The sequence below is a fragment of the Panthera leo genome, chromosome B2 (assembly GCF_018350215.1).
Source record: "Panthera leo isolate Ple1 chromosome B2, P.leo_Ple1_pat1.1, whole genome shotgun sequence".
NCBI classification, from domain to species: domain Eukaryota; kingdom Metazoa; phylum Chordata; class Mammalia; order Carnivora; family Felidae; genus Panthera; species Panthera leo.
Window position 1 is genome coordinate 116,940,318 of NC_056683.1, and position 14,170 is coordinate 116,954,487.

At 40.9% G+C, this 14,170-nt stretch overlaps 1 protein-coding gene across 1 annotated transcript in view; it reads right to left on the bottom strand.

Moving 5' to 3' along the window:
* SAMD3 (sterile alpha motif domain containing 3) overlaps positions 1-14,170 on the bottom strand; it is a 56,205-nt gene that overhangs the window by 15,320 nt on the left and 26,715 nt on the right. The window contains exon 6 of the mRNA XM_042939804.1: positions 10,642-10,809. Within this exon, the coding sequence (XP_042795738.1) occupies positions 10,642-10,809 (168 nt within the window). The remainder of the gene's footprint in view (positions 1-10,641; positions 10,810-14,170) is intronic.

Sequence of the window (14,170 nt, forward strand, 5' to 3'; positions counted from 1 at the left end):
GCTTTCTCCCTGAGATCAGGAACACGGCAGGGATGTCCACTCTCACCGCTGTTGTTTAACATAGTGTTGGAAGTTCTAGCATCAGCAGACAACAAAAGGAAATCAAAGGCATTAAAATTGGCAATGATGAAGTCAAGCTTTCACTTTTTGCAGATGACATGATATTATACATGGAAAACCCGATAGACTCCACCAAAAGTCTGCTAGAACTGATACATGAATTCGGCAAAGTTGCAGGATACAAAATCAATGTACAGAAATCAGTTGCATTCTTATACACTAACAATGAAGCAACAGAAAGACAAATAAAGAAACTGATCCCATTCACAATTGCATCAAGAAGCATAAAATACCTAGGAATAAACCTAACCAAAGATGTAAAAGATCTGTATGCTGAAAACTATAGAAAACTTATGAAGGAAATTGAAGAAGATATAAAGAAATGGGAAAACATTCCGTGCTCATGGGTTGGAAGAATAAATATTGTTAAAATGTCAATACTACCCAAAGCTATCTACACATTCAATGCAACCCCAATCAAAATTGCACCAGCATTCTTCTCGAAGCTGGAAAAAGCAATCCTAAAATATGTATGGAACCACAAAAAGCCCCGAATAGCCAAAGTAATTCTGAAGAAGACCAAAGCAGGAGGCATCACAATCCCAGACTTTAGTCTCTACTACAAAGCTGTAATCATCAAGACAGCATGGTATTGGCACAAAAACAGACACATAGACCAATGGAATAGAATAGAAACCCCAGAACTAGACCCACAAAAGTACGGCCAACTAATCTTTGACAAAGCAGGAAAGAATATCCAATGGAAAAAAGACAGTCTCTTTTAACAATTGGTGCTGGTAGAATTAGACAGCAACATGCAGAAGGATGAAACTAGACCGCTTTCTTACACCATTCACAAAAATAAACTCAAAATGGATAAAGGACCTGAATGTGAGACAGGAAACCATCAAAACACTGGAGGAGAAAGCAGGAAAAGACCTCTCTGACCTCAGCCACAGCAATTTCTTTTTTTTTTTTTTTTTTTTTTTTTTTAGCCACAGCAATTTCTTACTTAACAAATCCCCAAAGGCAAGGGAATTAAAAGCAAAAATGAACTATTGGGACCCCATGAAGATAAAAAGCTTCAGCACTGCAAAGGAAACAATCAACAAAACTAAAAGGCAAGCAATGGAATGGGAAAAGATATTTGCAAATGACATATCGGACAAAGGGCTAGTATCCAAAATCTATAAAGAGCTCACCAAACTCCACACCCAAAACACAAATAATCCAGTGAAGAAATGGGCAGAAAACATGAATAGACAGTTCTCTAAAGAAGGCATCCAGATGGCTAACAGGCACATGAAAAGATGCTCAACGTCACTCCTCATCAGGGAAATACAAATCAAAACCACACTCAGATATCACCTCACGCCAGTCAGAGTGGCCAAAATGAACAAATCAGGAGACTATAGATGCTGGAGAGGATGTGGAGAAACGGGAACGCTCTTACATTGTTGGTGGGAATGCAAACTGGTGCAGCCACTCTGGAAAACAGTGTGGAGGTTCCTCAAAAAATTAAAAATAGATCTACCCTATGACCCAGCAATAGCATTGCTAAGAATTTACCCAAGGGATACAGGAGTACTGATGCATAGGGGTACTTGTACCCCAATGTTTATAGCAGCACTTTCAACAATAGCCAAATTATGGGAAGAGCCTAAATGTCCATCAACTGATGAATGGATAAAGAAATTGTGGTTTATATACACAATGGAATACTACTTGGCAATGAGAAAGAATGAAATATGGCCTTTGTAGCAACGTGGATGGAACTGGAAAGAGTGTTATGCTAAGTGAAATAAGTCATACAGAGAAAGACACATACCATATGTGTTTGCTTTTATGTGCATCCTGAAAAACTTAACAGAAGACCATGGGGGAGGGGAAGGAAAAAAAAAAAGAGGTTAGAGAGGGAGGGAGCCAAAACATAAGAGACTCTTAAAAACTGAGAACAAACTGCGGGTTGATGGGGGGTGGTGGGGGGAGGGTGATGAGCAATTGAGGAGGGCACCTGTTGGGATGAGCATTGGGTGTTGTATGGAAACCAATTTGACAATAAATTTCATATTTAAAATAAATAAATAAATAAAAAGCACAGGTTAATCTCTTGAAAGAAACTGCCAAGACATGTTTGATAGGATATTCCACATCAGATGGGGCAATATTACTTTGTTTCCTCCATGTTTCAGACTCTGAGAAATGCCCTTAACAAGGTCACAATGGAGATGATCTGCTCTGTATTGAGGAACTAGAAAGAATCTACAAATGGATTCACTGAATATGTGAAAACTAGGTACTTTTTACATAAAGCAAAGTAAAGTTTCCCTATGTTGTAAGCACTTTTATTATGACATATGGTAACACTTCTCATAGATCTCTGCAATCCGGATATAGAACAAAGATACAGACTATGAAATCCCTGGGAAGGATGGCAGGATCAGCTGGATCCTCAAAAATGCCTCTGTCACTTCATGAAGCCAACACAGAGAGAATCACTGAGATGTGGATCCAAAGCCTAACATTCTGTGCTGGGAGCCCCTGAGATCAGTCAGGATAGGCACAGTTATGCTGCTGGGCCTAACAGCGGCCGAACCTTAAAGCAACAGAAGTTTATTTGTTACTCCTGTGATATGTCCATATTGGGGCCCAACTCGTCATCCTCCTCACCCAAGGACCTGGCTCCACCACCTAGAATGTTGTTAGGCATCGCACATAAAGAAAAAAGGAGAAGAGGGGCACTGCACACCGGATCGTCCACGAACATGTCACTTCTACTCATATTCCTTGGTTAAAGTCAGTCTCGTGGCCACACCTGATTTCCTGATTTCAAGGGAGTGGAGAAGTAACAATCGTGCTGAATGTCTGGGGGAGACAAGATGGTTAAAATGGTGAGCAGTCATAATGCCCACCCTCCTCTACCTCTGAGTTTTTTATAATGTGAGAGCATAGCTGTCCTTATAATATGGGCCGGTTTTAGAAAGGATTTTCTGTTGGCTACAGTCAAAACCACTTAACTGAGATATCAGAACACCCAATACTCAAACCAGAAAACAATAAACTACAAGAATTCTATATTCAGCAGAACACCTTTCAAATATGAAGGAGAGATTTAAGACATTCCCAAAAAAATAAAAACTGAGAGAATTGGTCACTAGCAGAAAAATGGAAGAACATTAGGCTATGACTTAAATCCACATGAAAAAACAGAACATTGGTAAAGGTCATAAACATAAAAGAGAGTATAAATGCATTTTCTGTTTGTAACCCTTTCTCCTATCTTAATTTAAAGACAATTGCATGAAGCTGTAATTATAAACCCATGTGGTTGGATATACACTGTATAAAATATTATTTATGTGACAATAACAGCACAAAAGGGGAGAAGGATGGAACCATATAGGGACAAAGATTTTGTATGCTATTATAATTAAATTGATATTAACCCGAACTAGATTATTGAAATTTAAGATGTTAGTTCTATTTCTCCGGGAAACCACTAAGGAAATAACTAAAAATGTATATACACTAAAGTAAACAAGAAGGGAAATTAAATTATTACACTAGAGAATGTTTACTTAACACAAAAGAAGGCAGTAATTAAAGAATGAAATAATGGAGGCACCTGGGTAGCTCAGTCGGTTAAGCATCTGACTTTGGCTTAGGTCATGATCTCACAGTGAGTTCAAGCCCCGCGTTGGGCTCTGTGTTGACAGCTTGGAGCCTGGAGCCTGGAGCCTGCTTCAGATTCTGTGTCTCCCTCTCTTTCTGCCCCTTCCCTGCTCACATTCTGCCCTCTCTCTCAAAAATAAATAAACATCAAAAAAAAAATTTTTTTTTTAATTTTTTAAAATATTTATATTTTGAGAGAGAGAGAGAGAGAGAGTGTGTGTGTGTGTGTGTGTGTGTGTGTGTGAGCGGGGGAGGGGCAGAGAGAGAGGGAGACACAGAATCTGAAGCAGGCTCCAGGCTCCAGGCTCCAAGCTGTCAGGGCAGAGTCCAACACGGGGCTCAAACCCACACAACGTGAGATCATGACCTGAGCTGAAGTCAGCCACTTAACTGACTGAGCCACACAGGTGCCCCTAAAATTTTTTTGAAAAGAATAAAATAACAACAGATGATGAATAAAACACAAATATCAAAACAGGAGACACAAATTCTATCTTATCAGCAACTATATTTGATTGGCAGACAAGACTGTAAAAATGATCCAACTACATCTCGTCTACTAGAGACATAATTGAGATTTAATGACACAAATTGCTTAAAGATAAAAATATGGGCAAAGGTATAACATGCAAACAGAAACCGAAACAGAGAGGGAATGGCTACTAATATCAGACTAAATAAACTTTGAGACAAAAACTGTTCCTAGAGTCAAAGGAGGATATTTTATAATGGGAAGAAAGCCAACCCATTGGGAAGATACAACAATTATAAACTGATATACCCCTAATAACCGAGTCCCAAAACTCATGCGGTAAAAACTGACAGAATTGAGGGAGAAAGAGACAAGTCAGTAATCATAAAAGTTGGAGACTTCAATACCCCAGTTTCAATAATGAACAGAACCACAATAAGCAGATGATAAATGAGGGACTAGAAGTCTAGAACTGCTGCTATTCCTGGAGAAGATAACATGGATTGTAAGGACTCAGAACGGGATATAACAAGTACATCATAAAATGAGGACCCCTAGAAGATGATATTGAAGGGAGTTTTGAAGAAAGTGATTTATAGAATTAAGTTATTTATTGAAAACTATTAAAAAGAAACTAAAAGCAGGTTAAATTAACTAACAAAGATAAAATAATTTATGCACTTAAAGATCACATTAAAAATTCCCGAACTGAGAAAACTTCATTGCAATTTTAAAAAAATTAGAAAGAGAGAAGCAATGCTCCTGTAGAAACTTCAGAGTCCTTTCTATCCTGCTTCAAGAACACAAAATAAATTTTCACCAACTATCCAATTTAGAGTTAATCTACCTCACAAAGATAGAGGAGAAGATTTTCAAAGTAAACGAAAAGATCAGCCATAAAAGGTAAAGAAATGGACACCGGAAAGGGGGAAGCCAATTTTTTTTTTAAGAAATTTTGAAAGAAGCATTGGCTATTATCAAAGTTGCTTATATCCCATGAGAAGAAGTTTATAATAGTTTGAGGGCTCTGTTGGCTGAAAGAAACCTCAATTACTTACTAAAAGGAAATGCATGCATTGGTCAAAAAAGCGGTAAAGAAGAATTTAAGCATTTTGAAAGTTTATTGACATCCCAGTGTCTCAAACGGGGCATTTGGCAGAGGCCCAAGAGGACCGCCAAGAAATCCTCTGGCATAGAGATTTCAAGAAAGGATGAGCATCAGGCTGTGACCGTGTAAGGATCAACACTCAGTGCCTCAGGTAGATCAGATGCCGCCACTACCTCCATCCCAGGAAGACAGGAGCAGGGTTCCTCCAGCTGGGAATCCCCATCATGTCACAAAAGGCTTTCCCCGTGAGCAAGACAGAGCTTATCCCGGAGCTGCTTGTGCTGACAGATGCCCAGAACCTTCTTTTGGCCCAGCCTTCCCACTTGAATGTGGCACCACTAGCCCAGGCTCTAGTTCTCCTGTGGGAGGGCAGATGTGACAGAGGAGTCCCAGGGACTGGTTCCCGAGAGAAGGATCTCCTGTCCTTCCCCTTATTCTGAAAAATGAGGATGAATTTGATCAGAAACCTCTCTCCTGAGGGACTTCCCTGACCCAACACATCTTCCACAGGGAACAAAAATGTCTCGACACTAAGCACTAAACGATACTAAGTAATAAACACTAAGTCATCAAATGTAATGTGGCAATGGCATTAAAAACAGACTGATAGACTAATGGAATAAAGAGATAGTGCCCAGAACATACCCATGTCTATTTGGAAACTTAATATACAATAAAAGTGTCACCATAAACTGATAAGAAAAGGATGGATTGTTTTGTAATTGGTATTGAGAAAGCGGCTCATTATGTGGCGATCCCTACTTAATAGTGTATAGAAGATGGACTCCAGATGACTTAAAGGTCTGAACACGAAAGTGAAAACAATAAATTTAATAGAACAAAGAGTAGGAGAATGTCTTTGTGGCTTAGGGCACAGGAAGGACTGCTTCCTACAAATTAACAAGAAAAAGATGCTAACTCGTTTAAAAAATGGGCAATGGATCTAAAGAGAGAATTTTCTAAAAGAAGACATTCACAAGGTTAACAAACATGTGGGGAGATGCTCAGACTCATTAGTTATCCAGGGAAATGCAAATCACGGCAAGAATGAGATTACCCTTGATGCTTCTTAGACTTGGCAAAGTTTAGAAGGCTGAATAATGCCAGGGGTTGGCAGGAATACAAGGGGACGCATGGCTGTGGTAACATGACAAAGTCATCTGGCAAGGAAGTGGTCAAATGCAGTAAATGCACACCCTCCACCCCATCAGCTCCACTTCTGGGTACACAACCCAGAGAAGTAACACACAGGTAGGGCCAGAAGCAGACATGTATGACAGTGTTCCCCACCACACAGCTCCTGGTGGGGGAGGAACAGGGCTTGAGGTAAACAGTACGTTATAATCACTGCAATCATGAGCTAGAATACACTAATGTGAATGAGTCTCAGAGAGTATTAGTGAAAAAAGTGAAACAAGAATGAAGTCTAGAATACCATTTACATTAAGTCATATATATATATAAACCCAACTGGAACACTTATAGATAAAAAGATGCATACGGAACGCTTTGGACTGGTGGCCCAAGGGCAGAAGTGAGGGAAGAGCAGATAGGGAGGAGAACACAAAGAAATGTACAGAACAAGAGTGAGGCTTACACAGGACAATGACCATGATACACCATGAACTGAGTTTGACTCCCTCAACTCTAATTTACACCTGAGATTTTTCACACACACACAAATACTACAAGGTAAAATTCCACTACCCTGCCACGCAGCTCTATACAATTCATGTAAGCTTTAAAAAATTTTTTTAAATGTGTATTTATTTTTGAGAGACAGAACACGAGCAGGGGAGGGGCAGAGAGAAAGGGAGACACAGAATCCAAAGCAGGCTCCAGGCTCTGAGCTGTCAGCACAAGAGCCAGACGCGGGGCTCAAACTCACAAACTGCGTGCGAGACCATGATCTGAGCCAAAGTCAGATGCCTAACTGACTGAGCCACCCAGGTGCCCCAGTTCGTGTAAGCTTTTAAAGCCAGTGTCGTCGTCATTTAAACAAGATGTCAGCAACGTATGAAATTACTCAGTTAAGTCTGCCATTTTGAGAATCTAATTATACCTCTGTTTATAAACATAAGACAGAGTATAGTCAAAGACAATTAAGCAAAGGAAATAGATTTATCAATTCACAGGGTTGCAAATTGCTTAGACCTAAAACTAAAAGTCAGATGCATAAGAGCGATAACACAGCTGTTGAGTTTGGCTTCATGACCATACAAGCAGCCGTGACATGAGGTCATGGGGTTGGGAAAAGATTTTTAAACATTGCAAAACGCGCAATATTTTGTAGGATTGGTCTGAAAACATAGTCTGGGATTCTCACAAGTACAGCCATCCATACAACGTGGTGATAAGTCTTAGCAGCAGAATATGAGCAACCTGGGTATATTTAGGACTCATGGGTGGATACTTTAACACTGTGGATGCTCTGGGTTTCATAGTGTAGTTTAAGCAGCACTAAACTGGCCTGGGAGATTGGGATGGGAGGAAAGTTAGGGATAAAACGTCCATGGCCAATACTCAGACCCAAACAAACTCAGCAGCTGCTTGGGTTATCTGCAGAAGCCCATGAGACAAAGGTAAGAAAACCACCTTCCTTCACAGAGACATCTACCTTCAGTTCTTTGTAAATTTCTCCCAACCATCAAAAGAGAAATAACAGAAATGAAACAAAACAAATGAAAATCTCTTCCCCTCCTCCTTTATTCCTTTCCAAAACCTTCCTCTAGTTCATCCAAACCCACTTCCCTGCCCTTGAGAAAATAGCCTGACTCCTGACTTCTTGCGTCCATCAGCATTTTCCAGCTCTGTCGCACAGGAAATAACTGTTTTCTGTATTATGGAAATATTATGTCCGGGCAAGAAAGTTTAAAAGATGTGAAAGTTACCAAAGTATCTTAATCCAAATGTCTTTAATTTTCAGAAATCTTAAAGATATTGAAAAGGAGCTATCAGAAGTTCAAGCTGGAGATGGGAAGTAATTTAGGCAATTTATCTGAAGTATAAAATTCCACGAGATAAGTGGTATATTCAGTGGATTTGTCTTTCCATTCTTCTTAGGGTTTTTCCGTTTGCTTAATCACTGTTCAGGGTAAAAAATACAGAAGCACACTGTTTCTGTAATATTAGAGTGTAAAATTTCTCCCATTCCTTAAAGGTTTGGGCTTTAGAAAACAGCAGGTCACAGACACGGATGTTACAGTCTTAGAAAGAATCAGCCATCTGTGGCTCCATTTGTAAGAAGGAGAAAAGTAAATCTTGACCAATTAGATATGTTTGCCAGAAAAAACACTGTGTCTTCAGGTGTGAACAATGACCACTTTAGAATCTTTTTTTGCCCCAGCTGGCTGGTAGGAAGGTCAAAACTAAATTCTGTTGTAACTTAACTCATCTCGGACCCTGGTACATTCATCTGTGTTGGGTGCGTGTGTGTGTGTGTGTGTGTGTGTTGTAGCAAAATCCCCTGCATGGATCTTAGCAGGATTCATCTGAGGATTCAGGCTTGTCTTGGGGGCCTGGGGGAGGAGAAAAGAAGGGAAGATTCGCGAAGGGTGTCATCACATGAAGAGTGTTGAGAAGGAACTGAAAGAGAAGTGCAGAGATTGGTTCAGTGATGATGTGTCAACAAGAGAGGAGCTGCCATTTGGTTTGTGTGATCCCTGACTCCCCCGAATGTGCCCTTGAGTTCCAGTGCTAGCGACAATTGCTCATCTTCCGATTTACCATTATTTCATTCCATTGAATTTTGATAGGCCATGCATCATAGAACAAAAAGGAAAACTGAATTTGCAAACCTTTAATTTATTTCGAAAGGAGCTCTATTTTTCGTATACTGAAAATCAAATTTTGTGAAAAAGCCAATCTATGTGTAACATAATTATGTCCCTTTACAAAGTGACTTTTTATTTTTAAGAGGATAAAAGATAATTAAAATAAATCTAATTCTGTGTTATCATGAGTATTATTTATTTATTTATTTAGAAATAATTATTTATTTTGGTGGGGAAAGCGCAAGCAAGGGAGGGGCAGAGAGAGGGGGGCACAGGATCCAAAGCAGGCTCCACGCTGACAGGCTGACAGCAGTGAGCCCAATGTGGGACTTGAACTCATGAACCATGAGATCATGACCTGAGCTGAAGTCGGACGCTCAACCGACTGAGCCACCCAGGTGCCTCTATCATGAGTATTGTTTATAACTGGAATATTGCAGTCAAAACTTCTAAAAAGTTACACCACTAAATCTTTACCTTTCACCTGTCTTTTTGTTGAAGAGCCGGCATAGAAGTTTTATTATCTTAACTGGCCTATGACTTGGAAATCTTACTGAAAATTATAAGATATTTAAAATGTACACACCTTCATCTAATTTTTTTTCTTTTTTATGATGTGGGGATGAATGTTTTGCAAAACATGTTTAAAAATATTCCTGCTCCCTGGAGCTTACAGCTAGTAGTAATAAAACTGAGACAACCCAGATGGGCTACTCTAGTTTGATCAAATAAATATACCAGCTAAGAATGAAAATGGAATATTTACACCAAGTACAATCACTAACATCAATGCATCTGTGGCGAAGAGTAAGGATTACATATTCATGTTGGATTGGGGTGGAAACACAATTGGCCGTCACGGGATATGACTTCTTCTATACTTGGTAGTTTGGACATCCTTCCTTAAGGAGTTCATTCACTTTATTAGCAGGGGCCATTTTTTGTTCTGGACCATATTTGGGGGCCCTGAGGTAGGGATATTTATAGGATCTCAATAATTAGGACCTGCATGCACATTACTTACAGCAAACCCCCCTGCTGAGGGATAGATCTATAGGCGCTGCCTGGCCCTTAGGCCTGGGGCACCGCAGGGTTGGCACAGGGGATCCTCTGGGCAAGGGAAGAGCCAGATGGGGTTTATATCCATGCACATGGCCTACCTTCCTCCCTGAAACCTTGGGGATAGAGGCTACCCCACGAGATGAGTCTTTAAAACCATCTGTAGCCATAAGAACAGCCGGAACATAAGATATATTTTATGATGAGAGGAAGAGAAATGTTTCAAAGACCCAGAACATAAGGGCGTTTCCAGGTTTTTCGAAGGTTGCGTAAGAATAAACATGAGATGATGAATAACACACTCTGATCAAACTGTTTTTAGAAGCCCTCTTTTGGAAATATTATCATTCATATTATTAGTCACACAGAACAGATTTCCCTACCTCCAATTTTCAAAAAGAATATCTGATTCTGTTTTAGTGATCGTGGATGCTGTTACTTAGTAGCCTTAATCACCAGTCAACAAATAAACAGAATATTTAAATATCCAATCTTACTTTTATCCAGACAATTTTAATCTCATCAGAGTTTGTATCCGGAAGAAATTTCTTGGTCTGGCCTCTTCGGTGTCCAAATTTACATTTATTTCTCACCACTTGTTCATCATCTTCTATGGGTCTTCGAACATATTTAAAGCGATCTTTGAGAGCTCGTTTCCACAAAAACTGCATAAATTAACAAAACAAGACAGTTACTCTTCAAGGAGATTGGAATAATCCCACATAAAAAATACAGTCTTTATCACTCTTGGGTTTGCAATTCTTTTCACCTCACAATAGTAAAATTAATAGAACTATCCTTCCATTTATCTTCACAACAATCTTGTGATATTGCCATAAAAATTATAATCTCTAAATTATAACTAAGGAAACAGAGTCAAAAAAAATAATAATATATCCCCCAATGCCACACTGGAGTTTTCTAATTCCCAAAATTGGATGTTTTCTTTTTTTTTTAATAATAAACTAAATGGATTTATTTCTGATTTTTCATTCTTTTAAATATTTTTTAATGTTTGTTTATTTTTTGAGAAAGAGCACACAAGCAGGGGAGGGGCAGAGAGAGACACACAGAATGTGAAGCGGGCTCCAGGCTCTGAGCTGTCAATGCAGAGCCCAATGCAGAGCACGAACTGTGAGATCATGACCCGAGCCGAAGTCAAATGTTTAACCAACTGAGCCACCCAGGTGCCCCAAATTGGATGTTTTCTACCATACTTTGCTGTCTCCACAACACATGCCACTTTTCCACTGGGTTCGAAGAAAGAACTGATACTGGCTTATGCAGATATGAATTGATGCATTTTCTTAAACATTTTTTCTGTCATCCCTTGAAATTCGCGTTGGTGAATACTATTGGCATTCATTCCCCAGATATTTGTGGAGCATGTGCTCTTTCAAACACAAAGACCAGGTTTCTTCCCTGGGAGAGAGGAGGGCTCAGGCAGACACAGCATTCAGTCTAGCAGAGGGATGAGTAATTTCAATTCAGAGTGAACAGTGTTATAACAGGGGAAGAGACAGCATTATCTTACATTGTGCTAGGAGACCACAGAAGCCTTCCTGTAGGAGGCACATGTGAGCTGAGGTTTAGATCTCAGTGTCAGAAAACTACACCAGGGGGTTGGAGACACCAGGTGGGATGCCTGGTAAGGGGTAGATAGAAGTTCCAGGCAGAGGAAGCAGCCTGTGCAGTGGACAGAGGGATAGCTCGTGCCATTTGGAAAGCTGCCAAGAGCTATGCATGACCGGGAAGCAGAGGTCACCATGGGGAATGGCAGAGAATAGGCTAGGAAATAAGGCAAGAGAGAGAAGTGAGCTCAATCCTAAAAGGCACGGTTACCCCATAAAGGAGCTTCACGGTAATCCAGAACCAGATCTTTTCAAACCCCTGTCAGTGGACAGGTTACATCGGCATCTCATAGGGAACTTTTGTCCTGGGTTCTTCCTCTAAAGCAATGGTTCTCAAACTTTAACCCAAATCTCAATTCCAGGATGGCACAGGTTGCTGGGGCACCTGGGTGGCTCAGACGGTTAAGTGTCTGACTCTTGATTTCAGCTCAAGTCATGATTTCTCACGGTTCCTGAGATCAAGCCCCATGTCGGGCTCTGTCCTGACAGTGCAGAGCCTGCTTGGAACTATCTTTCTCTCCCTTTCTCTGTGCCCCTCTCCCACTCATGCTTGCTCTTCCCCCACCCCTCTCAAAATAAACACACACACACACACACACACACACACACAGGTTGCTGGGCTAGTCTTTCAGAGTCTGTGGTTGGGTATGTCAGGGTATGTAAGAATCTGCATTTCTTACAGGTTCCCAAGGACACTAATGCTGCTGGCCCAGACCCTAGAGATTCTGATTCAGTAGGTCGGAGTGGAGCCTGGATGTCTGTATTTTTCAAGGCTTTATAGGTAATCCAGCTGCAAAGCCAGGCTAAGAAGTCCTCCTAGGCCACATTGAGGGAGAAAGCAGATGGTCAGATCTGAGCTCTGAGAGAATCTGTCTGCCATGTGCAGTGTTTGGGAGATCAAAGACATGGGCAACAGTTGAGGGACACAACTGGGCTTTCTCAACGAGCCAACATGCTCTTCCTCTGCTGGGCCTTTGATTTTGGCCTGGAAAGCTCTATCCCTGTCCTCCCTGACCCTGCTAGTATCTAGTTAACCCTGCTCTGCCTCCAGATCTCAGCTCAGCCATCACTTCTTTATGGAGACCTCTCAGGCCCTAGAAGCTCATTTCCCTTGGTCATCAGCTCTCACCTTTCCTTGTCCACACTTACCACACTGGTGCCTTACCTTCATCTTTGTGATGCTTTTCTGTTCTGTTCTTTTCATTCTTCCTCTCTTTACTTTCCCCCCTTCCTTCTCTTCTTCCTTCCCTCCCTCCTTCCTTCCTTCTCTCTTTCCTTTCCTTCCATTAGGCTGGAAGCACACAAAGGCAGGTTCATGTCTGCTTTGCCCACCAAGCCCAGCACAGTGCCTGATGCATCTTGAAACTACAAATATTGGGCACCTTGTGTCAGTCCTCTGTGATGCAGAGGGACCCAGGTGTCGAAGGAACAGACTAGAAGCAAGACTCAGAGTTTTGGCCTTGCTTGGTGAGGAACTTAGTGCGTGAGGAGTATCCCTACACTTAAAACCTGAACCTCAAGGCTGCTTCTCAGCCCCTTGACTTCCGGCAGTGCACTATGCTTGAATAGGCCCAAGACTGGGTGACTTTGGGCACATTTTCTAAGCTCTGTTTCCTCCCGGGCAAATGGGAATGCCACTGAAATCACATTAGTAGCGTGGCTAGCACTTAGATTTTGCCATTCCTTGTTCCCTGGCTTAAGTTTCTATGGGTTATTCCCTACCCTTCAGAAGAAAGACTTCCACTGGGAAGGCCCAGGGTCTAGGCCTCGTGTGTATTAGCCAAGAAACCCGTCAGCAAGTAACCTTTGTCTTAGTTTCCACAGCTATGAAATAGAACAACCAGACCAGTGCCGTAAACTGCACTGGGCTTTGGGAGACTGAAATGAATAGCTACTCATGGAAGTTATTTGTAAAGTAAAGTGCCGTTTGTTCATAAAACCTTCCAAGCCCTGGAGAGGAGTGCTGTGGGTTGAGGTCAGCCGACAGCTCTGACTCTGATTAAGCTCCTAGCTATGTATGAGTCAGAGACTCTTCATCACCTCCCACAAGCTTGTGGGTCTGCCCTCAGCCACCACCGTTTTACAACAGCACAGAAATAATGGATAGTTTATATTCTTCTTAGCCTTAAAATATGAAATAATGCAAACACACTTTTCCCCTCATGTTTCCTACAGCTCTGAAGTCCTTCTAAACCTGCTGATGTGGTGGGAAGTATTATAGCACTCAACTGTTAGGATTTTTTTTCTTTTTTTTTGGTTTTTAATTTTTTTTTAATGTTTATTTATTTTAAATTTTTTTTTAACATTTATTTATTTTTGAGACAGAGAGAGAATGAATGGGGGAGGGTCAGAGAGAGGGAGACACAGAATCTGAAACAGGCTCCAGGCTCTGAGC